Source organism: Sphaeramia orbicularis, chromosome 9 (assembly GCF_902148855.1).
Source record: "Sphaeramia orbicularis chromosome 9, fSphaOr1.1, whole genome shotgun sequence".
Taxonomy (NCBI): domain Eukaryota; kingdom Metazoa; phylum Chordata; class Actinopteri; order Kurtiformes; family Apogonidae; genus Sphaeramia; species Sphaeramia orbicularis.
Genome location: NC_043965.1, coordinates 38,955,632 through 38,982,259, shown reverse-complemented (window position 1 = coordinate 38,982,259; position 26,628 = coordinate 38,955,632). Strand labels below are relative to the sequence as shown.

Below are 26,628 nucleotides of genomic sequence, written 5' to 3'. Positions count from 1 at the left end.
TAAAGGAAGAATATATTTAATAGAAATACAGACAAAAATATTAAGCTATCTGTTCTCAGTCGAAAATATCTCCGATACATAAATATCATGTAGAAATGCCAACAATCAGTATATTTCGACTCCTTCATGTGCATCTCACAGAGGAGGTCCCAGTGAATTCCAAAATTGGCAAGACGCTCTGTCCAAGGTCACTGTGGCTACTGCCATAAATAGTTGACCGCGGTCACATCCCAAGTGCAGCACTTTGTACACTGTTATCTTTGAACACTTTGATCGAAAGTGTATCCTTAAAGATGTGTCAAAATGGAGTGTGGAGTGGGCCAGAGAAAGTAAAACCCTTGTCCTGCAACACCTCCTGTTACATGTGTTACTTTAAGTTCTGGATTCATAAAACATTTTAAACAGTGTCATCCTCAAACTCAACAGTATTTTGGATGAAGAGTGAAGGTAATACAATAACAGCTCACATACAATATTTCTTTAGTGTTTACAGATATGAAACAAAGGTGTAAAGCATTAAACATAGAACATGTGAATGGCTGTTGACCCCACCTGGGCGTGTCCTCACAGCACCAGCCGGTCCCCCTCCCCCTCCTGGATGACCTGGCCGATGGACGCCTGGTTCTGGGCCTTGATGAAACACTGTTTCTTACACTCCATCAGCTGCTGCAGGTCACGCCACATCTTCACCTGCTCCAAGTTACTGCTGTGGCTCTCCTTCACCATCTTCTGCTTTTCACGTAACTTCTGTCAAGTCAGCACACAATGGTATATAACTCAGCTGAGATTTTGACCTTTTTAAGACCTTCTGGGGGGGGGGGGGGTCAAAGTTTTTGAGGTGGGGTTGCATGAGGGATAGGAGGTAGTCTAAGTAAGGTGCTGCTGTGGACAGAGGCAGCAGAAAAAGTTATTCTTTTTTTAAATTTATTTTTTATAATTTATTTGTATTGACATTTAATCTCAGACAATCGCATCCGGTACACCATATGTACACATACCTTACATCTATTGTCTAATCTAAATACCAAAATAACATTTTTGTTTTATGTCCAAACACTGAAAAGAAGGCAGATTACCAAATAAAAGAAAAAAGAAGAAAACTATGTACAAGTAGGGAGTGATCTTTTCCATACAACACACTCACTGATTTGGGAATGATATTGCATTTTCCGTCCTACTTGTAATACTATGGGGGTACGGAACGGTGCAGACTGTGCCGCCTGCCGAAGTGAAAATGGAACTTAATGCTCATTTATCTTTTCCCTACCTCCTGAAGCTTCGCAAACTTTCATTTGAGGGGGCAGAGCTTTGTCCTGGCCTATTATATATTATACACATGTATAATAAGTCTAATGCGTTGGTGATGAAGGGTTTTGCCATGGCGCTGCACCACGGCGAAACCTTGCCAGCAGAAACGCTGCAAAAGACAAATTGACTCTTTTAGCATGATTTTAAAACCTGCATTTTTAGGAATGAAATATGATGAAATTGCCTTTTTTAATAAACCACATGAAATTTCTGACATTGAAAAAAATATATAAATTTTTTACTATTGTAATTATGAGCTAAGGTTAGATTTGTATTGCATGTAATGTAAATGTTCTATATTGTGTGTGCACCTGCCTGGGGACAGCAGATGGAAAGTAGCTTGTAGCTAACTCTGGTGCAAAGCATCTCTTCTCTTTGAGATAAATATATTTGTACATTGTCCCTGACAAATAAACAATAAACTAAACCAAACTAAGAAATGATTTTTAGTGGAGTTACAGAGTGTTAACAACAAGAAATCAGACATTTACACATAAACAGAGGGTGAATTCAGGCTGTTAGCTCGGATAAATGCTGCATTTTCATTACTGTCTACCTACATGTGAATACAGGAACAATTTTACAGCCAATCCTGGTAAGAATTTCACACTCATATCTATCAGCCTCACACTATCACCTTAAATGAGCAAGAATCAAACTGGATGAGGAGGTGATGAGTGTACCTCTAGAGGCCAAGGAACCAAATGAAATGTTCTACCGCATCTTCAGAACAGATAAAAAGCAGAAATTATTTGAATAACCTTAAAGATTCAGGGCTTTTAGGAGAACATTCTGGTCTTTAGCGTCACCCCCTAATGCTGCCTATGTAAAGCAATAAAAACCAAAAGACTAGTGTCATTTTTAGCTGAGCTGAGTTTATATAGCTAAAACATGTCCATATATCTTTGGAATAAGTATTAGGCCACTGTGTGTAGTGAAAGCTGAGACTGACTGAACTGTAAAGTCATCAGGGTTTTCTTGTTTGGAAAAAGTCTGGTTAAACACTCATGAAATACTTCCTTTATAAACTTAATAAACAAATACACTGTACGTAACTGAGTATAGGAAAATTTGAGTTTTCTTAGTAATAAGTAATATGTGACTTGTTAATCAGTCTAGAAATAAAATGTCATACAGAAGGTCATGTTGAGGGGCTGTTTCTGTAAAACACAGCAGGTGGTCTAATAAGTATTTCTAAATCTGTATTTTTCTGCTGCCCTTGTCCATAACAGGACAATGTTGAGTATTCATGACTCTTTTTCACACCAGGGCTGTGCTGACCTTCATCTACGGCAGGTAACACACAGATTACATATAAGTACCTCATACAACCCCACTTCAACTAATCCCAAGTAACCCTTTCATATAAATGTAACACATGAAAAGAAGTCAATCCGGTACAGCTCCCTTGTCTCACTCGTCTGTCCTCAGGCTTCTCCTTGACATATCTCTGAAGTATACTTTACCTTGCCAAGTAACTCCTGCTCTGCAATGTTTTTCATGTACACTTCCCTGCAAAAAAAAAAAAAAAACAAAAACACCACAGGGTTAGGTTACAGATGCAAGCTGTGGCAAGTTGAAGTGGTTCTGTCACCTAACATTAAATAAAGGTGTGGTACATCAGCAGATCTCCATTTCATGAGGCGTTACCGGTGACACGTTTCTGACAACTCCGTTTTGTAAGGAAGAATGAAGTCACAGCCGTATAATTGACTGTTGCTGTAACAGGAGCCTCCTGGGGCCAAAAAGGTTATTTGTTTTCTGGGAGGCAGCTGGTTGGCCTGGCTCAGCATGCTCACCTGATGGCCTTCTTCCTCTCTTGCGGATCAGAGGACACGTAGGCCTTCATCTCATCAGCCGCCCGCTGTATTTGCATCTCAATGATCTGTGGAGGACACAGATGTAAGGGACTGAGTTTTGCCACAGTGGGTGGTTGGGGGAAGGACTCTAACAAGTGACATTTCATCCACTGCTGCAGCAAGTCCTCGTTCAGTTCTAACTTTACTGTGTGGATTACAATATAATGATAATGACATGTTATAAGTAGGGTTATATCAGTATACTGTGGTATGAAAATATTACCTTCATCACTTCGGATGACTTTTATTTATGAGTTGACACTGTGCATTAGTACAAGATACATATAACTTACATCAGGGGTGTTCAAATCTGGTCCGCGAGGGCTGGTATCCTGCATGTTTTAGATGTTTCCCTTGTCCAGCATACCTAGTTCAATTAATGACCACTCATCATCAAGCTCTGCAGAAGCCTGATAATGATGTTATGGCGTCCAGGTGTGATGGAAAAGGGAAATATCTAAAACATGCAGGATACCGGCCCTCGAGGACCGGATTTGAATACCCCCTGACTTACATTGTTAACTGTCTGTATGGGCAACATATCAGAGCATTTATATGTTTATTTAAAGGTAAAAGAAAAGATGTATAAAAATGAGGATTGAATGTATTTTATCATGGTCAAAATACAAAATGAATCAAGAAAATGAACAAAAAATAAACAAAATAATCAAGGAAACGAACAAAAAAAAGACCAAACTAACTTGGAAAATGAACCAAAATTAACAAAAACATAAAGTAAATAAAAACAAGATGCACAAAACAGTGGGTGTTTGGGGGAAGGACTAACAAGTGACATTTCATCCGCTACTGCAGCAAGACCTTGTTCAGTTCTAACTTTACTGTGTGGATTATAATATAATGATAATGACATGTTATAAGTAGGGTTATATCATATACTGTGGTATGAAAATATTACCTTCATCACTTCAGATGATTTAGTTGACATGATGTGAATTAATATTTTGTATTTGTTCACTAACATACAATTTTTAGTAGTGATTTATAATATATACATATTACTTACATTGTTGTAATCTGTCTGTATGAGCAACAAATCGGAGCATTCATAGGTTTATTTAAAGGTAAAAGAAAAGATGTATAAAAATGAGGATTGAATTTATTTTTATCATGATCAAAAAAGCAATGAATCAAGAAAATGAACAAAATAATCAAGAAAACAAACAAAAAGGACCAAACTAACCTAGAAAATGAACCAAAATTAACAAAAAGAACCTTAATCTTTATTACTTCAGACTACTTTTACTTATGGGTCAACATCATGAGTAATATTTCTTCAAAAATGTGCAACATTTAGTGGTACTAGTTCACCTGTTCTGGAGTTATATGTTTATTACTTACTGTTAAATTCGTATTTGTTGTATTTTCTAATTTTGTTTACTTTGTTTTCTTCCTTATATTATTGTAAACTGTCTCTGTGAGTAACATACGTATGTATGTCTGTATGTATTTGGACAGTGATGAGGGGTTTTAGCAAAAATACTGCACTGACAGCATCAAAATAATAGCTGCAAGTCCATACTTCAATCACATCTTAATTGCTTCATTTCAATCCACTGTGGCAGAACACAGAGGTAAAGTGAACATTTGTGTCACTGTCCAAATATATATGAACCTGACTGAATGGCACAATCATTTCCCTTCTGACTAATAAAGTTTAGTTATGTCTTAAAGTGATGGTTATTGTACCACATACTTTTGCTTCTGAAAAAAGAAGCCAGAGTGAGAATCTTTCTTGTATATACACTTTTTCTTACTGTTTGAAGGGAAGTACTTTGATTTATTTATTTCTAAAGACAGATGTTTTTTCTTACCAGTTCTATTTTTCCAAATGGGAGGTTTACGGATTTCTTTCTCCAGACACTTCTATTAAAAGGGGTTTCAAGGTTCAGTTATATTGAGGTGTTTTCATCCCTTAAATAGTCATTAATACCCTGTACTGATACACTTATGTATCAAGAATATCAACCCAGTGGATTTCTTCAGCAAGCTTGGTTTTCATGTTATTCATTTAATGTTTTGAGGTGTTGCTTATTATCTGCTCTTACTTTCTATGTTATTTTCAAATGATAGTAAAATAGTGCAGGGGTATTAAACATAAGGCCCGCGGGCAAAAACTGGCCCACCAAATGGTCCATTTCAGCCCGCAGGATAAATTTCAGAAGTGCAAAAATTGCACTGAAAATATTAACATTCAGGGGTGTTTTAGCTCAGGGGCCACATACAGCTTGATATGATATCTATTAAAAGAACAGTAAAGTAACCTCTAAATAATGACAACTCCAAATGTTGTCCTTGATCTAATGTGAAAAAAGTAAAATAACATTATTTAAATATTTACATTTACAAATCATGTCACAATAAACTGACTACCATGAACAAATATGAGAAAGTTGAAAATTCAGGTAAGTGCAATTTGAACAATATTCTATCTGTTACAAGTGTTTCCTGCATTTATTGATCAACTGTGGTCTGTAAATTGTGTTAATAATAAGCTGCGATGTAATATTGGTGAAATCACACTTATTTTTTAAAAAGATATTTCTGGGTGTACATGGTTGTTCAGATTTTCATAAAGTAATTCAACTTTCACACTAAAAAAGAAAAACATGTAGATTCCCATTTATAGGTTATCATGCCCATTATTGGACTGATCTGAGCCACTTGAGCCACACATTGGGATGAATGAGGCCCCTGAACTAAAATGAGTTTGACATCTCTGAAATAATGTAACTATAACATTTTATTGAAAAATGTAAAATTTTCCTGCAGGATGGACACAGTGAAGTCTCATATTATGTTTGTTAAAGGTGACCGATCTAAATTGTAATTATTCTTGCCTCGGACATGCAGTTGATATAATGGTATTGGTTTTCATCCTGCGCCGTCGCATCTCGCAGCACTTTAACGTCCTGTAAATGAACGATGAGAACACAAACCGCTCAGATATAGGTCAGACATGTCAATATTTTTCTGATGTAGAGGAATAAATATATATGAACCTGTTCTAATTTGGATCGATTGCTCTCCAGACCAGCAGCACAACTTTCATATTGTGCCTTCTTCTCCTCGTACTCCTGGCTGAGCTCCTGTCAAACACAAACACAGAGGAAAAAAAAACATTTACTGCACAGTATGGCTATAAGAAATATAAGACAGGAACACTATTTTCAGCAGTCTTGTCATGCTTTCGCAGCAGCAAAGGAACACAGCTGGCGTTTGAACTGTTTAACTCTTGCAAAGTCTATTTATGTCTTCCTGCTGCAGCTCTTCATTAACAGACATTGCACCAGTGAGATGGAAGAGCGATTCTGGGAACACGTGTAGGAAAATGTAATCCTCTGCTCTAGTTCACTGATGTGAGGGGCTTTCCCATCATGCACTTATTTATGGACTATGTAAATTATTCTTAATGGACCATAAATACACATAAATACAATGCAACTGGAGGAGGGGCACAGTAAATCACAGCGGACCTTATTTGTTCAGAAACTTTATCTCACAAATTCATATTTATCATGTCCCTCCCACATGCACATTTTATTTATTTTTGTTTTGTTTGGTAAGTCTGAAAATCATGGACAAGCTATGAGAGTTCTATTCTTCAGAGGCCTGAGGCTTTTTTCATCCCATATACACTGTGCATAATTGAATTTTGGAGTAATCACTCACTTTTGCCTTTTGTTAGATCTAACAGGGTTACGAATCTGTGAAAGATCACATTTTGCTCTCTTATCTAGATTTTACTGAGAGAAAGGCCGATGATAATCATTTATTCGGTCCTTTTGAAGATCTGTATGTAAATGTGTTCAGGTGGAAAATTCAGGAAGAAACAGTCATTGATGTGTGAGGATTCTTTGAAGTGGAGGTTTTGTGATGTGCGCTCACCTGACACCGCTGTCTCAGTGATCTCAGTTCTTTTATGATCGGAGCTAAAGCGGACTTCTTCTCCACTATCATAGAGTTTAATTTCTTCACCTGTCAAAAACAAATATCATAGAATATATTAAAACAGTGGTTAACAAACTTTTACAGCTCAAAACCCAAAACAGAAATGTGGCATCTCTTTGGACCCAAATATGGACCAAAATTAATCATGAAACACCATAGCATCTCCATTTTTAACCTTAAAATAGGAAAAGAATGAACTTATTTTGTTCATGAATAATTCTGACTCAAGAAAATTACGACAAATGAACCAAAACAAGCAACAAAATGAACAAAAAAAGAACAAAATAATAAAAAAAAATGAACAAAGGGACAAAATAATCCAAAACAATGACAAGAGAAATAAAAAAAAATATGGTCAAAAATGAACAAAAAAGAGCAGTATAATCAGATAATAAACAATGAAATCAAGCAAATTAAAAAAGAACAAAATAATCAAGAAAATTAACAAACATCAAAATAAACAGGAAATTAACATAATCACTAATACACACAAATATTTGACATATTCTTTCTGTTTTCCATATTTGGAAATAACTAACTCCTGTCAAATCTGACAAACATCTCTTAGTTGTATTGTGTGGAGAAAACAGAAAATCTGCAGTTAATATAAAGACGCTGCTCATTTATTTCACTCTGACCTTCAATGAATGCTTGCATATTCAGGAACAACACAGTAAACATTCAATCACAGAATAACGGTTGCTCTTAAACACTAATCAACAAATGGACGACAGCTCAGAGTACGGACTGTTCAGCTGGGACCGTCTCCCTTTGGACTCAAAACGATGACAGCATGATGAATAATTTTGTGAAGCTGCAAAGGGATAACATTAAGTATTTACCTTGTGTTTGTCATTTAAAAATAACGCTACAGATCAGCACTGACAGGCAGAGGACAGAAACACTACCCATCAAATCTAAGGAAGACATTCAGGCCCACATTCGTGTTGTCAGTTTCTCTGACCGATTAGACCTTTGTACACGGTTCGTTCACACCCAGACAGTTCTGATAGGAGGTCTAATTATTCACATTATGTGAAAGTGTTTGTGCGTGGGAACCATGCAGAGGCACAAGAAATATTTATATCCTCGACTTGAGTGAAAGTACAGAAGTTTAAGCAGCAAAATGCACCTAAAATATGAGGGCAAAAGTACTGGTCTGCTTCATCAGGATGGAATGTTATTATATAAATATATATGACATTATATTATTATTATTAGTGAATCATCAGTGTTTCAACATGTTACTGTTGATTCTCTTAAAGGTGGAGCTGTTTTTTTTTTTAACTTATATTTTATTGTTTCATTTTTTAAATTTTACAACGCAAACATTTAGAGCATAGTGTCAGTTATCGTCCTGTATGTAGTTCACTTTTCTCATCGATCTTCACATGTTGCTTGCTGTAGTCTTATAAGTAAGTCTCTCCATGTTGTGAATTTCTTCCACAATGTCTCTCCAATTATTATCCTCTTTACGCCATATTTGTGTGATGGCTTTTTTAGATGCTACCAAGAGGATTTTAATCAAATATTTATCCTTACTTGGTATGTCTTTTCCTGTTAAATGATCCAAATGTAGCCCAGAACACGTCCTTGGTAGTTCGTGTCCCAATATTTTTACAAATTCTTTGTTGATATTATTCCAATATTGGGATCATTTTGTGCACTGCCAAAAAACATGCGCATGACCCACATCCTGCTCACTGTAATGACAGTGAAGCCTTTTTGATCTTTGATTGGAGCTGTTTTTAACTGCTTTACATCTACAGGGACACCAGATAAACCCGAAGACTCATCACGTTATTGATGGGAGAGGAAATAACTTTCTGATAAACAAATCTATTTTTGGACTTTTTCTTGTAATCTTTGAATTGCTGTAAGATATTGAATGATTTATTGAAACTAAACTATGTGACAAATTTAGAGGTGAAAAAAAATCCCTACTTGGTGGAGCTGTTAACAACTCCCAGACACCTGAAATGTGAAGGGATAACACACTACTTGTTGGATGATGTCAGCATCCAAAACCGTTAGAAATGGTTTAATCTATAACAATGCGTTGTATTATAGAAGATGGTTATACATTCACTGTGTAAAATCTCCATCTTAAAGGTAACTGAAGGTGTCAGACTAATGTAGATGAGAAAAAAGTACCATATCTGCCTCAGAGATCTAATTCAAAGTTGTTGTTTTTTTATTGTCAGTTCACTAGAAGCAGAGGACATACAGAGAGCTGAGAAACTGTTTCTCTCTCACCTTGTTATTGAAAACCATGCAATTAAAAAAAAAAGAGGTAAAAATGCAGTAAGAATAAATATATGGTTTAGAGAATAAACAATGGTAGAATATAAAGTGTATACATTACAGCAGAAGATTAAAGTAACATAAAACAGAAAGACTCATGTGAAATACAAGTACTTCAAATTTGTACTTAAAGCTGCAGCGTGTGATTGTTTTCAGTATTATTGGACATAAGACTGAGAGGACATGACATCGCTCCTTCGCCTCCTTGGCTGCATTTCCAGACTGTAGAACTCTACGCAGTGACGCCCAGATTTGATCTAATCACAGGCATTTTCAGACAGGTAGGAGGGTTCAATACATGAGTGACAGCTATATTTACCATTCACTGATCAGAACCCATCAGATACAGCGTGAGTGTGATCCTACAGTTCTACTCAATGTCTCAACATGGAGTAAGGTAAAGATTCATCTGTATTTATATGAAGTATTTTAATTTGGGCTGAGAGGAGAGAGGGATAGTGTGTAGTTGCAGTTTCTGTTGTTTTTTCCTCCTGGTTTTGCTTTAATACTTGAAGAAATACACTTTGTTACTTTTCAGCACTTTGACGATCCCTAACTAAAGACAAAAAAAAGGTTTTGTATCTTAAATATAATCTTAAATATTCTTTCAATGTCTGAATTGGTGTTTGTGTAATATATATGTGTAAAAAAAAAGTCAAATCTGTATCATCAGTGACAGAGATGTGTGGATTGTGAAGTGAGTGACACATTCTTGAACTTAATAAATACTTACCATTTCAGACATGTCATCCAGTGCCCGGCCTTTCTTCTCATCTAGTTCACTTTTAATGGCTGACACCCTTTCCAGTTCCTCCTGAGTGTCACTGTAGCCAGAGATGCCCTTCTCAGCTTCCACACTTTGCTTAAAAAACATAAAAGATAGACACATTATGAGTCATACACAGATTTAGCAAAAATAGCATCTGAATACTGCTGAAAATGCACCTGTGTAATAGTGTTCTGTAGCTTTCAGTGTCCTGCTGTTCTTAGAATTAGCCCTAATTTTCCTAATACTGTGAATGATCGGTATGAGTTCATTGCTTTTAATAGTAAATGGTGTGACGTGAAACCTTTAAAAGACAAAAGTCAGAGACGTCAGTGACTCACTGTAAGTACGCCATCAGGAGCATGCTCAGTTTTACAAATCAGTCTAACAAATATGGACAGGAGGAGAGACAATGCCAGATAACCATGTGACCGGCAGGAAAACTTTCACTGCTTTTACAAATCCTGGTGTGTGATGCAGATAGAGGAGGAGCGGCAGATGCAGCCATCAGAAATAGCAGCCCGTCCTGGCCTGCGTCACACCGCCTATCAACGTGTCAGGTGCTGGTACCACAGAAAAGTGTGAAGCCATTTCCAGGAAGCTTTTACCACTTGACTGTTAACACAACCTGCTTGAATGAGGAGGTCAAGTGAAATCTCACTTTTGGAAAAAACGGTAGATGAGATTCAGTGCAGCGAGGAGAGCTTTAAAATCCACGTTGAATAAGCTGACCATTTGACAATCACTAACTATGTGATGGGGTCTTTACTCTTTATCCAAATAAAAACTCCAGACTTTTTCAAAACTGCTATTTCTTTCCCTAAGATCTTGACTTTATGTACTTTTATACTTGCGTTCCTACTTTTGTGGTCGAGATTGTACCTGTTGTGTGTAGTAGAAAAGTTCATTTTAATAAATGTACGAATGAATGAAGGGATAATTCACAGTAAATTATGTTTTACTCACAGAAACATTTTAAAAACATATGAAAAATTACAAAAATGCACAGATATCACACAAACAAGTTAAACTAGAATCATTCCAGTACCGAACAAATAGTGAAATCAGATGTAGTTTTTTTATATGCTTTCCTACTATACTATACATTTTTACATACTTAAGACTTACACACAAAATTCCAGACTTTTTAAGACTTTCAAATACTGCGCAAGCACCCTGTGTGATATTCTACACAGAACTGGTCAAATGCAGCTGGTCACTGGCAAAAAGTAACAAACACATGTGACCAATGTGATCTTGCTTGAAAAAGGAGAGGGTGTTACCAGCTTCTGTTGGACAGTCTCATGTCTCTGCTTGAGAATCTCCTCCGTTCTTTGTAGAACTCCATATTCTGCTTTCATCTCAGTTATTTCTTGACGTTTCTTCTTGTAAACCGTTCCCTTGCTGCGCAGTTTCCCCACCAAACGTTTCAGCTGTGAGAAACACAAACAGAACTCAATGTCACTGAACACTTGTCAAGTTACTAAAGTCTATTTGATGCAAACTGTGATGACTTTCTCCACAGGTTTTCTTTCTACATTTACATACCAAAAAAAAGATGTTTAAAAAAAAATTCCTCTCTGCTGAAAACTTAACTTAAATGTTTTTCATTGTCATTTATGCTCTTTTCACACATCTCTACTTACAAGCAGGATTTGAGACATAGAAGTGCATCACTGGTCAGAGTGAAAATAGTCCTTCAGGAGAGTGTGTTCAACAATTAAATGAAGATTTACATATTCACAGATCTAAGAGGAGATGCTGTTCCAACACTTTTTAATGAGGTCACTGAACTTATTTGTATAAAAAAAAACCCACATCAGAATCAACACAGTATTCGTCTGTTGTCTTATAACATGACTCGATGGAGGCCTTTAAAGATAAGCATCTTCAACCCAAAATCTGTGCACAGATCGAGGACTGTTGATTTTGTCCTCTATCTCTTACATCTGACAGATCTTTTCTCTGCCAGTAAGAAAAACAGACACAGCTGAGTGATCAGTGAGTCAGCAGTACTTGGAGGAAACACTTAAATACATCTTCTGGTAGGGATTCAGAGACACTTTATTATACACAGATCAGCCATAACATTCTGACCACTGACAGGAGAAGTGGTGATAATATTGATTATTTCATAACAGTGGTTCCTTTCACTGGGTTGGATTTATTAGGCAGCAAGTGAACATTTAGTTCTAGAAGCTGATGTGTTGAAAGCAGCAAAATGAGCGACATAAGAAACTGAGTGACTTTGACCAGGGCCATATTGTAACGGTGATGACTGGATCAGAACATCTCCACAACTGCAGGTCTTGTTGAGTGTTCCTGGTACCAACCAAAAATGGACAAAGGAAGGACCTCCCAAACTCAGGACAAATTGATCATCTGTAGAATGTACTGGATAAACAAGTTCAATCCCTCCCATTTTAGAACTTCAGAAACTTCAGGGATCTGTGAACGTCTTGGTCCAGATACTACAGCACACCTTCAGAGGTCTGGTGGAGTCTAAACCTTGGGTCAGAGCTGTTTTTGTGGGAAAAGGGGAACCTACACAGTATTAGACAGGTGGTGATAATGTTCTGTTCCCATAGATGCTGGATTGGTTGCGATCCGGTTGTTGCTCTTTAGATACTTGTGGTGGGTACTAACCAGTTTATATTAGGAATGAAGAAAAAGATCTGGAGATGGTCTGACCATCACAGTTTCTCCCTTGTCAGACTTGCTCAGATCTTTACTCTTGCCATTTTGCTGTTTCTAATACATCACCTTTGAGGGCTAAATGTTCACTTGCTGCCTAATATATCCCACCCACTGACAAATCCCATTATTATGAGTTAATCAACATAATACTTCTTTACCCGTCATTGATCAGAATGCTATGACTGATTGGTGTATCTTAACTGTCTTATTTTCTGTTTAACATTTTTTATAGCTTTATCTCCTGAGTTTTTTGCTTTTGCTTTGTCTGTCAGGGCACTTTGTAAACTATTGCAAGAAAAAGCGAATGTTTGCATAAAATGCATTAAAGGAAGCACAAAGACGATTTATCTTTGACGACAGTGTGTCCAGAACAGCTGAGATACTATATAAGGCCACAGGAGAAGACAATGGATTGAACCTGGGGAGGGATTACAGAGCAGCGGCTGCAGCAGAGAAGCCCAGGGGCCGAGCCATGATCTGAAAGCGGTCACTCGATCCTTTCAGGTCCGTAGCCAGCTATGTACATCAAACAGCTTCCTGTGGCAGAATAACTTTAAGTGGATGTTCACACACTCCCCACCCTGACTCGTCTGTTGGGACACAATGAAACTCCTCCACAATGAAGAGCAGCTATAAATGAACATGGACACGGGAGAACAGGCCCAGAAATCATAGAATGTGCTTCACGTCCTTTGGGGGGGGGGGCTCTCAAGCTTGATGTGTATGTGTGTGTGTGTGTGTGTGTGTGTGTGTGAGTGTGTGTACATCTATTCTTTGTGTATTTTGGGACATCAAGGGCAGACGTGACTGAGAGAGGAATTAGCACAGCGGAGTAATACTGCATAGCGTTCCCAGCAGTACGTCCCCAAAACAACTGTTGTCTAACTGGCCAGCAGCTCAGTCATGACTCCCTTGTCTCAGAAATACAGTACATACAGACAAATCAACAGCTGTATTTGATGAGAGAATCATACATGATGCATCACTTATGTCATGTAACTACATACAGGCGCAGTGGTCCAATGTAACCTAGTACTTTTACTCAAGAATGTTCGAATTTGAGTGATTCACCACCACCACCCCCCATGTTCTGCTACTTCCTCTACATCTGTGTCCCTACATATTGTAGTTTTAACTCCATTACATTTGGCTGACAGTTGCCGTTAATTTGCCTGTTGAGTGAAAACCACGGGATGAAAAAAAAACAACCTTCTTTAGCTAAATAAACTCTCGGAAACTCTGGAAAATGCGCTGTTACAAAGATGAAAACAAGGCTATTGTTCTTACACAGTCCATGAAAAAAATGACCTTTTGAGTTAAACAAGTAACAATCTTAAAGAATACCATGGTTCGCTGTAGATAAAACTACCAATATTCTGTAGAGTAATTAAAATGAAGTAAAATTAATCCAGAAAAAACATATAATAGTACATTTTGCAGATAAACCTAAATCCTAAATGTGGAATTTTACTGTAGAGCAGCATTTTTACATTATGATATTAGTACTTTTACTGAATTACAGGATGTGAATTCTTCGTACAGGTCAAGCACAAGCAGTGAATCCATTTAAAGGCTAAATCAAGCTACTTCTGATCAGATTTTTATGATATTTTTCAAGAAAAGAAGATGGGTTGTGCCTGAAATGAACCACAACTAAATATAACCGGTGTGATGAAGCTGGTTGACAAAGTGGTTTCGTGTTTCTGGCCAACCAGTGACGAGCAGATGCAGTCATCCTTCTTAGAGAGACGCTGCAGTTGGTGGGTGGCATGTGATGACACATAACCGGCAGAATGGAAAATACCTCTGATAAAGTGATCATCTCCTCAGTGGCTGATGGCCCAAAACTACGGAGGAGTCTGATAAGCCATGTTCGACAAAACATTTTCCATTTAACTTCAAACAAGTGCTCCCTTTGTCTTTACAAACTACTTCCTGTCATTATTTTAGTCTGGCTGAAGAAGTACGTCACACTCAAATTAATTGCAGTATAATGTACTGGTGTAGTAAAATACTGCTACACCAAAAGTGCTGTTTGGTACCAGCAGTGTTTTAATACTAAGATACGACGTACACTATCTTCAACTCAAAGAGAAAAGGATTCTAAAGCTCCACCACATAACTCAGATGATTATTTCTTCTTTCCTGTCTTAAAAAAAGAAACACCTTTGATATTTCATTGACTCTCTCATTCATCACTGTCAGAAACAAAGCTATGACAGTTTGAAATATGCTTTTCATTATTTTCTGTTAGGTAAATAATGTGAATTAAGGAAGTTGAGTGTCAAAACATGAATGATTATGTAAATCATCTGTAGATGTATTCCTTATGAGTCAAAGGCTCAGGTTTTCAGCTACTGTGAAAGCAACACTTTTCTACTTGCATAATAAATGTAGCTCATCCAAATGTTCACAAATGGTCAAGTGTTCCAGGTACAAAATACACGATCACACCTACGTAAAATGTAAAATGTATCGACTTCTGGCAGCATCTTAGAATATTTTCCACATACTGTAAATACCTGATAAAAGAGTAGATCTATAGCTACATGTGCCGTTATCTTATTACCATTACAGAATATATATCAGTGACCTGTAATCTGTTGTAACCTCTGCGTCTGAGGTTGTTAGTGGTGTCATTTCTCATACTTTGGATCAGACCCAAGCTCTACATGTGAGGATGGCATGTAAAAGTTTGTATTTTGAACAAAGAATGTGAAAAAGAAGAAAAAACTTTTTCTGCTAGTGATTGTACATGGTGCCGACAAGAACTGAACAATATCCTATTATTTGCATTATTTGTATACATTATTTGCACTACCAGCTGCAGTAGTCGTATATCCACTGTTAATACTTGTATTTGTAGAAGTAGTATTATCAGTTACGGACTTTTGTGCTAGCTATTGGTAATTATACTAGCATCAGCTGTTCTAGTTTTTAACAGTTCTAGTTCAGTTTGTTGTACATCCATGTGTCTCCCCGTTTCCCCTCTTCTCCCCCCCCTCCCCCAATCTCTTTCTTTTCCTTTACCCTCTCTCTTTAACCCCAACTGGTCGAGGCAGACGACCATCCTCTAGAGCAGGGGTCTCAAACTCCGGTCCTCGAGGGCCACTATCCTGCATGTTTTAGATGTATCCCTCTTCCAACACACCTGATTCAAATGATAAGCCTATCATCAAGCTCTGCAGAAGCCTGATAACGACCGGCAGGTGTGCTGGAAGAGGGAAACAACTAAAACATGCAGGATACCGGCCCTCGAGGATCTGAGTTTGAGACCCCTGCTCTAGAGTCAGCGTCTGCTCCAGGTTTCTGCCTGTTAAAAGGACATTTTTCCTTCCACTGTCACCAAGTGTTTGCTTCTGGGTGATTCCATTGGTTTCTGTAAACTGGCTTCAGAGTCTGGCTTCAACCCGCTCTTTATGTAAAGTGTCAAGAGATAACTTTTGTTACGATTTGGCGCTATATAAATACAATTTGATTGATTGATCCTGGTGGGTGCTGAGCTGCTGTAAACCAGCAAATGAGAGCATTGCTGACATTTTGGGAAAGAGGTGGTTCAGTTAGAACAGAGGGGCTGCATAACAGAACAATATGAGATAAATAGTGTTTAATGATTTGCACTTCAAAACAGGACTAGGAACTTCACATATTTTACCATTTTAAATGTTTTTTTGGTGCGGTAACATCATCTTTTGTTTTGAGCTTTTGAGTGAATGCTATTTTGTTGGTATCTTGTTGCATTCAGTTTGATTTAGCTCTGTTGTATATTTATTACCTCTGACAGGAGGAATTGTGATCACTTTGGGCTGTGTGTTTGCGTGCGTGTTTGCGTGTTTGTTTGCGTGTTTGTTTGTTAGCAAGATAATTCAAAAAGTTATGGATGGATTTTCACAAAATTTTCAGGAAATGTTGATACTGGCACAAAGAAGAAATGATTAAATTTTGGTGGTGATGGGGGGGGGGGGGGGGTGTCTGTCTTGGCAGAGGTCTGCGCTCTCCGAATGCTTTTCTTGTTCTATACTTTGTTTGCTTCTTACCACTGTAAGTACATTTACATGCACAAAAATCTGACAATATTCTGAATGCAACATCATATAAACCGAATATTATGTTTGGATATTCTACTTTAGGCCTGAATAAAGCATTTTTCAATATGTGGGATATGTTGATATTATTCCGGTTTTATGAGGATTCTTTGGACATATACACAGCATATTTGGAAAACTAATCTAATCTGCATGTTTTGCTATGGGTCACAACTCACAGCTTCTGTTTATGGGCAAGTAGAATAAAGACAAAGGTTGCTGCTGGTAGAGGTGGATGATCTAAAGAGAAGTCGGATGGAGGAAAGCACCTACTATAAAAGATTATGAGAGATGATATTAACAGGTTTATGGAGGTGGTAGAAGGAACGAAAAGAAGGAGGCTGAGTTCACAAAGTGGAACATTTGCCACCAATAGAAAACTGGAGAAAACCCTATTGTAATTATTGTAATTAGTCATGTGAACAGTTTATTAGATACTTCGTCCTCTTCAAAAAACAGAACATTATGTGCATATAAATACAGTCACTGTTTTAACTTTTTTCCTACAAACACAATGTACTTGTATTGGCCAGCTGTTTTCAGTTTATGTGTCCCTATCACCATAAACCATAAAATAAAAAATCTTCTTGGGAACTTCACTTTTTTCTTTACTTTCACACAGAAAAGTCAGAGGTCAGGGTCAGCATCAGGACAAACCCTCAAGCAAACCACACATGTTGCACCATCCACAGGGATTGACAGCGACAGGACAGATGGGGGAGTGGAGAGAAAGCTGTCACAATTTCATACATGCTGTGCTTCTCACTGCTGTGCCTCTGCAGCGAGCCCAGCTCTCACCTCGTGGATGTGGATGTGCGTCAAACACCACGCTATAAAAATTCTCATCCACACAGTGCATAGGGTCACAGCACAGCCCCCATCTATCAGCGTCTCTCTGTTAATACAGAGCTGTCTTTAAGCTTAATGTACAGTAAAAGAAGCAGCACTTCCTCAACACTTTCTGACTCAAGTGCATCAATATTGTTAAGCTGTCATCCCTCGCTCTTTCAGCTCAGTACAATTCTTCATTGTGACAGTTAAGAGTAGACAATGCCATGCCTGAAATGTGGGAGTACATCTTCATCATGAGATATAAATAAAGACAAAGGTTGTATGCTCAGTCTGCGCAGTATGTTCAGATGACTTGAATTCAGACACTGATTACACTAAAGATTAGAGGAAAGGCCAACTTTCAAGGCAGTTTCTCCAGTACGTTTCCTTGTTCTGGATATTCTCTGTTGTGATCTATTTATAGATCTGCATGGGAATGTTGGAGAGAGCAGGGAAAAGGGATAAGTAACATTAGACAGTGAGCCTGTCTGTGTTTGAATAAGAACAAAAATAGCCTCTTGTGTTTTCTGGAGTTTGAAAATTTGCGATATGTGCACTTAGATAAAGATAAAGACTCTGGAGATGATGTAGTAGATGTTACGTCAAATCAAAAGAGGAAAGTCGGACTGAAGACGCTTGTTTTCACCGGAAACAGCTAAATATCATGTATGGTGCATATTCTTAGAACCAGCGGTGTACCTCATCACCTCTGATGACCTCCTCTCCATCTCCACCTCGGCCCTGGCTGGTCCTCTGTCTCAGCTCCCGCTCAGCTGTCGCCAGCTCCTCCCTTGCTTCCTGAAGCTCCTCTGCTTTTGCCTCCTTCCTTCGAATGATGATGGAGGCCTGAAAGAATCGCATTATATTAGACATAAAAACACAGGATAGGAGATGTCGATGACTATAACTGTAAACCTGAGGGAATGTATATGACTGAAAAATGAATTGGCTGTCAAAAAGGAGACACAGGGAAATATCTGTTCTTAATGGGATTATCACTCATTTGTGAAAGAATGGGATGAGGGATTAATTATCTCTTACTATTATACACTAGAGGTTGTCTGATTGTTGGCTTAAAGGATTTTCAGCAGAGTTTTGTGTGGGAGTTCCCATTTTACTAAAAAATTATATTATATGCTTCTCGGATTACTAATGTTCCTGGTCAATAATTATTTTGCAATAAGGAGAAAAATACCAGATTTTCTCTAAAAAGTCAAGTCAATATACATAATCAATAGGAGCCTGCTGCTATAATTTTAGTTCTATAAATTCTGTGATCAAAATTCAGATGTTTTCAATTCCGAAAAGAAAAATTTAGTGCAGGTAAAGGTAATATTTTCCCTGGACACCAGGTTGTAGAGCTCATTGGTGATCCCATATTCCCCTCAAAGCTCCACTCACACTTTCCTTTCAACCCAAAAATTATTGCAATTACTCTTGATTGTTACAGTGGGAAACAAGCACAGGAGAAAACATTTGTAACACTTTGGAACCATTCAGGTTCAAGCTGATGGGCTCTGCTACTTGGGTTTATTCATCATTGGCTTAAAGTTCACATCTATAAGTAAATTTGACCAGTTTTGCATATATTATGTTCAGACTGTGAATATGTGCTGTAGAAATTCTGATCATAGATTGGGAATCAGCATACCTAATTTAGTCAAAATAAGATGTTTCACTCATGTCTGTAACATATTGTCTGTACAGTCTCTGCATAAATACCAATAAAAAGACTTTGAGCAAAAAAAAAAAGATGTTTCCTCCAGTATTAGACAAAGAGTTTTTTGTTTCCCAGTCTAATCAGTACCAGCCCTGGAAAAGCCAAATAAATGTTAATTCCAAAATGTCTAGACAGTGATATTCTCTGGCATAAATAAATATTCTGATAACCCTTTGTGAGATGCCTCAAAACAAACATGACACAAATCAAACAAAATCAAAGTGGAGACCTGCTGCCTGTACAGAGTCAGTTTGTCATCCATCGGGTCGTTTCTCATCATCCTCTTCTCAATCAGTTGATTTATCTGTGAATCAACTTCTCTGATCTGTGAAAAAAAGGCAAATTACAGAACAGTCAGAGATGAGTAGAAACAAAATATGAATACAAATAAAACGTGTAGTTAACACAGCATCCTAATGGTGACCTTGTCCTCCAGTTCCTGCAGGTCGGCCTGGCCCATGGCAGGCTCAGACGCCACCTTCTGAAGGTACTGCACTGTTCGCCTCATGCTGTCCAGCTCCTTGGGGAGCTTCTCAGAGACCATGTAGGAGTTGATCTTGATCTCCTCTTCAAGTCGTTTCATTAAGCCTGAGAGAGGGAGATCTCAAACTAAAGATCACATACAGTGTATATGCACAGACCCACAGAATATCAAAGACAGCCCATATCCAGATATATACAGCAGATGCACCAATGGACCTTGTGAGATATATCTGTTCTGCTGCCACTTTTCAAAGGTGTTTTGACCCATTCAAATACTGGAAAAGGTTAGACTTTGATACTGCTTTTGGATATTCTAACAAAAGAAATGCCAAAACCAAGCAACAGGGAATAACATTTCACAGGTATTGTTATTTTAGAATATTTTAGTTATGAAGAAATTTTGTTGCAAATGCAGCATCTAAATGTTGACATGCCATCCTCGACAGTCAGAGTACAAGAAATTACAACAAAATTAGGATCCATGCTCTACAGGATGATTGTTTTTCCTCTGCAGCTATCATGTTTTCCCTGTGATGTTCATGCTTGTATCTCCAATAATACACATAGTGGCTGTAAATAGGGAAAAATAAATAAATCATGACCCCTAGGTTTGGGCCAAGCTCAATGTTTACAGTGTGTGGCTCCGCCCTGGTCTTTCTGCACTCACATAACAGTAATTGAGATAATTCACTTTAATTGTGCAGCTCCGCCTTAGTCTACATTGGGTGAGTCATTTTAGAAACTGCAAATGTGTAAATCTCTTCTCTAGCTGAAGGGCCTGACACCGGATGAGAACAAAAGAAGACAATTTCACATTGGATAAGCTCTATTATAGCACTTCAAAGATGCGTATAACTGGAGGGTTTGAACAGATGAAACTTTATTAACTGGGGGACCCTTGTGTCGCTCTGCTGTGTCCTTGAACATCCCTCCAGCTGTGTGGTGCAAAGAAAATAGCATGGTGTGGTGACTCACTCTCTGGACTGGCATCTGCTGCTGCCTGCCGCAAATCCTTCAACTGCTGCTGCGATCTCTGTAGTCTCTGCTCTGCTTGAAACAGCTGAACAAAAAATTGTAACTTTAATGAGCTTCCATTCTCCAGTCCACAGAAAACACAAGGGATCACACATAATTTGACTGCATGTTGATGTCTGAATGAAAAATACTATGAAATGCACTAATGAACCACAAGCATCATTTACTTGGTTTTTCTGTTCTTGCATCTGGTGAGCCAGTGCCTCCTCTCTCTCCTTCTCCACTCGCAGCTGCCTGGCCTGCTCCAGCATCCGTTGATGATTGGGCACTGACTCCACCTAGTGGAGATTAAAATGATGACATCCGCTGACAGGCTGTCGCATGCTCAACTGAAATAACTAAGCACCTCAAACAGAGTCAGGTTTCACCTTTTGGCAGAGTCTAAAAGTAAGTCAGACCCATTAAGTCAACACCTCATTATTTCACAGCCTTTTTACTACAGCCTCACGGCATGTCAGACTCTTGTCTGGTCTATTAGAGAACCTAATAATTTATGTCTAGGGTCATGTTTTCATTCCTTAGTGAATCCTAAAGCCTTCCAAGCATTACAAGACTAGAATGCCCCCCTGGGACAGTCTGCCTTACCCTCTTCTTTAACCTCTCCACACGTTTGATTAGTTGGTCTTTCTCTTCCTCCATTGCACCGATGTCCTATTATTGAAGAAAAATAAGGAATTAATATGGTGAATTATGCCTACAAGCACATAAAAGTTAGTTATTTTACCATAAAAGAGACATCAGTTATGGCGCAAAAATACATTTATTATTACTGAAAGGCATTTAGTTGTCTCTTACCCTTCTTATCTCTGCTGTGGAGAAGCCAGAAGTCCTCAGCTGCTCACACTCCTTATGGTATGTCTTAAAACCTTCCACCAGTTCCTCATACTGAACACACATAACAAAAAACACATTTTGACATTTTGTCTTCTAAAAGATCACAGAGTTAAGATATTAAATATATTTAAGGTATAAATTATTTCCCCTGCAGGCTACAGTGCTAGATACAGCTGCAGTAACAGAGACAATACACACAAATGTAACACCAAGAAACCAGACTGTTCAGTGGTAAATCATTTGAAATAGGACTATACACTACCTAAGAAAGCCTGGAGTTGGCTAACTGTGGAGGAGAAAAGAAAACCTGTTCACTCTCTAACATCTACATAACAACTCAGGCTCTTAAAGCAGTGTGAGAAAGAGCGTGTCACGGGTCCTTCAGGACTTTTTGTAAATGTGGGATGGCTTCGGTTTATTGACAAACCTGGTGATAGGTATCATTGATGACATCATCCTGCAGGAACTCTGCAGGTACCTCCAGTTTCACAAGAAATCGAGCCAAGTACGCTCTTTTCTTCAACTCAGGGACTCTCTGCAGCAGCCAGTAAAGGATTGGGTGGACCACGGGTTTGCTGCCAGTAACCAGACCCTGTCTAAAACCACTCCTATATGAAATGAGGGGAAGCACAATTTCATTTACATGCACCAACACGTACCAGTAAGTTGTACTCGTTCACAAGTTTTATTTTTTGAAAAATGTTTTATGTTTGTTATTTCGTGAGTGTAATGTCTCATGTGGACACTGATGCGTAATGAGTGTTTTGTTAATATCAAGATTTTCCTCAATGTTATGAGATTCAGGTGCATCACTGAAGCCATTTGGGGATCACATAAGCAGGATTAGTATAATATCAAAAAAACATCAAAATGAACTAAAATGAGTGCAGCCAGATCTAATGATTGCAGATGGTTCCTGATGAACTTAAGCAAGCTTTGTTTTTAGGCTTTTTGGATGCTTTTGCAAACTTTAGTGCATATGTGGTGTAAGCATAAAAACAGCCCAAAATGAGATGAGAAATGAGAAAAATATCACTTATGCACAATGGGAGGACACACAAATACACACAGGGACACAGTCACACAAGAATCAAAATGTTCTTGGGATAAGACCTCCACTTCACAACCAGGCATGTAAGTCTTCTATAAAATTAGCAAAGAGCCTTGTGTGAAGCATAATTTAAACAGAAAACACTAAAGTCTATAGTGCTGTTTATTTTTTAAGGTCTACAAGGATGTTGGGCAGAATTTTTTTTTTTTAATCAAATGTTCACCAATTATGTGGATTTCTTTGGCTTAATGACAATGGTAATGAAAAGCTGTGCTTAAGGAAGGGAACATATTGTAGTAGACATTATTTATATCCACAAACTATTTATATTCCACAAAGGTGGAATATTTTGGGTGAATGACACAAAATACTGAATCAAGAATCACATGTGCTTGTATGTATGTATGTATGTATGTATGTCTGCAATAATGACATCTTCTCTTCTCGCTGCCTGCAGAAGTCCCATAACATCCTCAAAGACCCTTTCGACCCTGCCCACCACCTCTTTGAACTCTTGCCATCTGGCAAGAGATACAGATCCATAAAAAACACGCACCACACGATTCTGGAGCAGTTTTTATCCCACAGCCATAACTACGCTGAACAATGAACTCAACCACTAAAGCATAGACATTTCTTAATTGCACTATTTTATACAGAGCACTGTATACACTGGCACTGACGTGATGTGTGTGTGACATATTGCTGTGTGATAAAGAAGGAGGTGGATGTGTGAGGGAATGAATGCATTGATGTTGATACGTGAGTGATGCATATTTTGTTTTTATATTTTGTTTTTATTATATATTTATATTTCATAATTATTATTACTATTTATTACTATTGCTATTTTATGAGTCTGTATCCTGATAGTTCACCTGAATTTCATTGTACATTCTGTATAATTACAATAAAGTATCTTATCTTATCTTAATATCAACGAGGACTTGAGGGCCTTAAATGGTAACAGCTATTAAGAATTCTAATAAATAAACAAAACTCTGTGTATAAAGTACAATCATAGTACAAATAAGACAATAAACACCAACAAGTGTTAAATTAATGAGGGGACGGTGTTATTTTAATTGTGTACAGCTACTTACACATCAGACTGGTTTCCTGGAGGTTTATATTTCAGCATCCCCAGGAGAGCACACATCCTCTTCACAGTCTGCTCGGGCATTTCTTCACGGATATCTATAGCTTGCTGAAAACAAAAGCACAGATTTGACTAAACTGGAACTACACTGACACGCATCACACACACAGGTGAACGAAACACATATTCAAGTCTGCACTGACACAATACTACTAGCATTTTTTTCCTAAGTATTTTTTGTTGAATCTCATCACCTACCTTTGGATCTATTTCAGCCAGAACATCGTTTAAAATCTGCAGGAGCTGCATCGGTTCGAGGGAGTCAAACGTGATGAGGTTAAAGTTTTTCTTGAACGGGTCCTTGTTGAGTTGTTCAACGATGAATTTGAGCTGTTCACTCATGTTGAGAGATGGAAGAGTCGCTCTCTGTTCGTCCGCTACTTTTACAGATTAGCCTCTAAGCTAATAAACGCTCGACTAACCTAACCTATTTAAGAAACCCCCCAAATACCGATTGAATTGAGCATCTACAGTTTGTATATACACATCTGGAGTACAGTGTACATCAGGGCCTGTCGGGTTCTTCGATTAACAGAGCTACTAGTTAGCTCACACAGGTACTGTTGTCATGTCAACGGCTGCAAAAGCGTCAAAAATCGACGTCAACAGGAAGTAACTCGATTTCTTCTTCGTTGGTTTTCTGGTGGATTGCAAAGAGCTTGAAGTGCACAGCGCCACCCCAAATTACGACATTCCTCAGCCTAATTCACCATAACGATACAATAAATAAATAAATAAATAAATAAATAAATAAATAAATAAATAAATAAATAAATAATCATATTTCAAGAGGATCCATTCCTGTCCATTCTTCTGTATTAAAAGCAAACAAATTAAAACTGCAGGAATACAGTCGAACAGCTAGTATTTATGGCATTGTTTTTACTTTTAATTACATTTTCAGATTGCTTTTCAGACAGTCAAGTATAATGTTGTGTAGCCTACTTTTAATCAGGCAAATACTTGTTGGGTGATCATTCACAGCACATACAGTGTTTACATTTACATTGTTTTAATTAATCTGTCAGTCTTGGTGGTATTAATCTCTGTCAGCGATTTTTAACTTTGGTTTCAAATGAATCACTGAATTTATACAGGTCTGTTTTACAGCATCAGTGATTTTGTTCTTCAGATGGGTATGCTGTCAAAGTAATGACTTTCCTTCATTAAACATATTAAAACAGACATCTGACTGACCCAGAGACTCAAAATCCTGCAATCATTTACAAATTAAAGGACTTGTTAACATGAGTCAAGTCTTATCTATTTCAAACTAGATTTTTTTCCCCCCCTGTTGAGTTAAATGCAATTAAATATGAGTTACAATCATGACCAAAAATTTTGGCAGTGATACAATTTTTTATGATAGCAAAGTCTACAATTTTATCCATGTTTTTCAGTGGGCTGAATCAGGGCCAGATTAACACTTCATTGTACCCTGGGCAACAATATTCAAGGGCCCCATCATCACAACCCCAGGATCCCTATAATCTGACAAAATACAGAATAAATTCCAGGAATATATGTAAATATACCCCATACTTCAATATCTAACTATCATCAAATGCATTTTGATGTACAAATGTGTAAATGCTCGTAGAACTACAAGTGCACCACTATAGCCTCTTGTCAAGGCCACTCACTTGCATATGATGATATGAAAACAAAACACATTAGCATCAGTATAATCTAAAATTGATCCACCACATTAGAAAGAGAGGGAAGTGTCCTCCATTTTCACAAAAAATAAATAAGAAACCATTTCCAAAGTATCCAGTATATATTTAAGAGCACTTTTTGCCAACACAAATGTATTGAATCGTCAGAAAAAGCCCACAGACAAAACACAAACATAATCTGATAGACTCAGATATGAATTTTAACTCTTTCCCCGCCAGACCATTTTCCAGTGAGTTGGTAGCCAGCGCCAGCCTTTTTGGTCATTTTCACTCATCTTTGGAGGCTCACTGAAAATGTTGTCTTAGGAGTATGTGAACACTGAATACATCAAAAGAAAGAACAGAACTTCAACTTTTAAACACAAAAAACGATTTTATTCTATCTTCATTCGTTCGTGAGATATGAATATTTGAATATTGGTCATTTTCAGGAAAAAAATGAATTTAGAGCAAAAAACTGAGAAAATTGAATTTTTTCGAAGACATTGATTTTCAAGATAAAACTGATTTCCTATTTACTTTTTTGACTCTTTCTTCTTTACCAACAGTAACACTGTATTCAAAATCACAAAATAAAATAATTATAACAACAATAATAATAACAAACAGCTCTAAGATATCCCATCATTCCACAAAATGTTAGTGGAATCCACACCAAACTTTAGACCAAACACCTTCTAAAGCACCAGGTTCCTTCTAAACTTTACACTTTGACATACATCAGTTATAAGTAACAACATATTAGTTTAGTTTTTTGATATAAACACTTCAATATTCCTCATTTTCAAGAAAAAAAGAAACAAATTCACTAAATACTGCAGATTTCTGGCCTTTGCTTGGCTGCACCA

The 26,628-nt window shown here is 37.5% G+C and overlaps 1 protein-coding gene across 1 annotated transcript; it reads right to left on the bottom strand.

Annotated features, from left to right (window-relative positions):
* Positions 1 to 24,443, bottom strand: ift81 (intraflagellar transport 81 homolog). Its single transcript, XM_030144175.1, has 18 exons — positions 24,300 to 24,443; positions 24,046 to 24,149; positions 22,319 to 22,499; positions 21,853 to 21,942; positions 21,643 to 21,708; positions 21,225 to 21,335; positions 20,998 to 21,082; positions 19,964 to 20,127; positions 19,769 to 19,864; positions 18,519 to 18,665; positions 11,490 to 11,639; positions 10,174 to 10,302; positions 7,074 to 7,163; positions 6,188 to 6,274; positions 6,026 to 6,097; positions 3,108 to 3,193; positions 2,775 to 2,820; positions 1 to 747 (listed from the first exon to the last, which is right to left on the bottom strand). Exons 1-18 carry the CDS (start codon positions 24,441 to 24,443, stop codon positions 565 to 567), a joined length of 2,031 nt encoding a protein of 676 aa, XP_030000035.1. The 3' UTR covers positions 1 to 564.
* Positions 24,444 to 26,628: the final 2,185 nt, after the last annotated feature.

Excerpts from the sequence above, each read along its gene's own strand:
- ift81 (XM_030144175.1), bottom strand. The coding sequence starts at position 24,443 with ATGAGTGAACAGCTCAAATTCATCGTTGAACAACTCAACAAGGACCCG. Across the intron at positions 6,275-7,073 it reads CACTGAGACAGCGGTGTCAG|GAGCTCAGCCAGGAGTACGA; the intron begins GTGAGCGCACAT and ends TGTGTTTGACAG. Across the intron at positions 6,098-6,187 it reads ATCGATCCAAATTAGAACAG|GACGTTAAAGTGCTGCGAGA; the intron begins GTTCATATATAT and ends GTTCATTTACAG.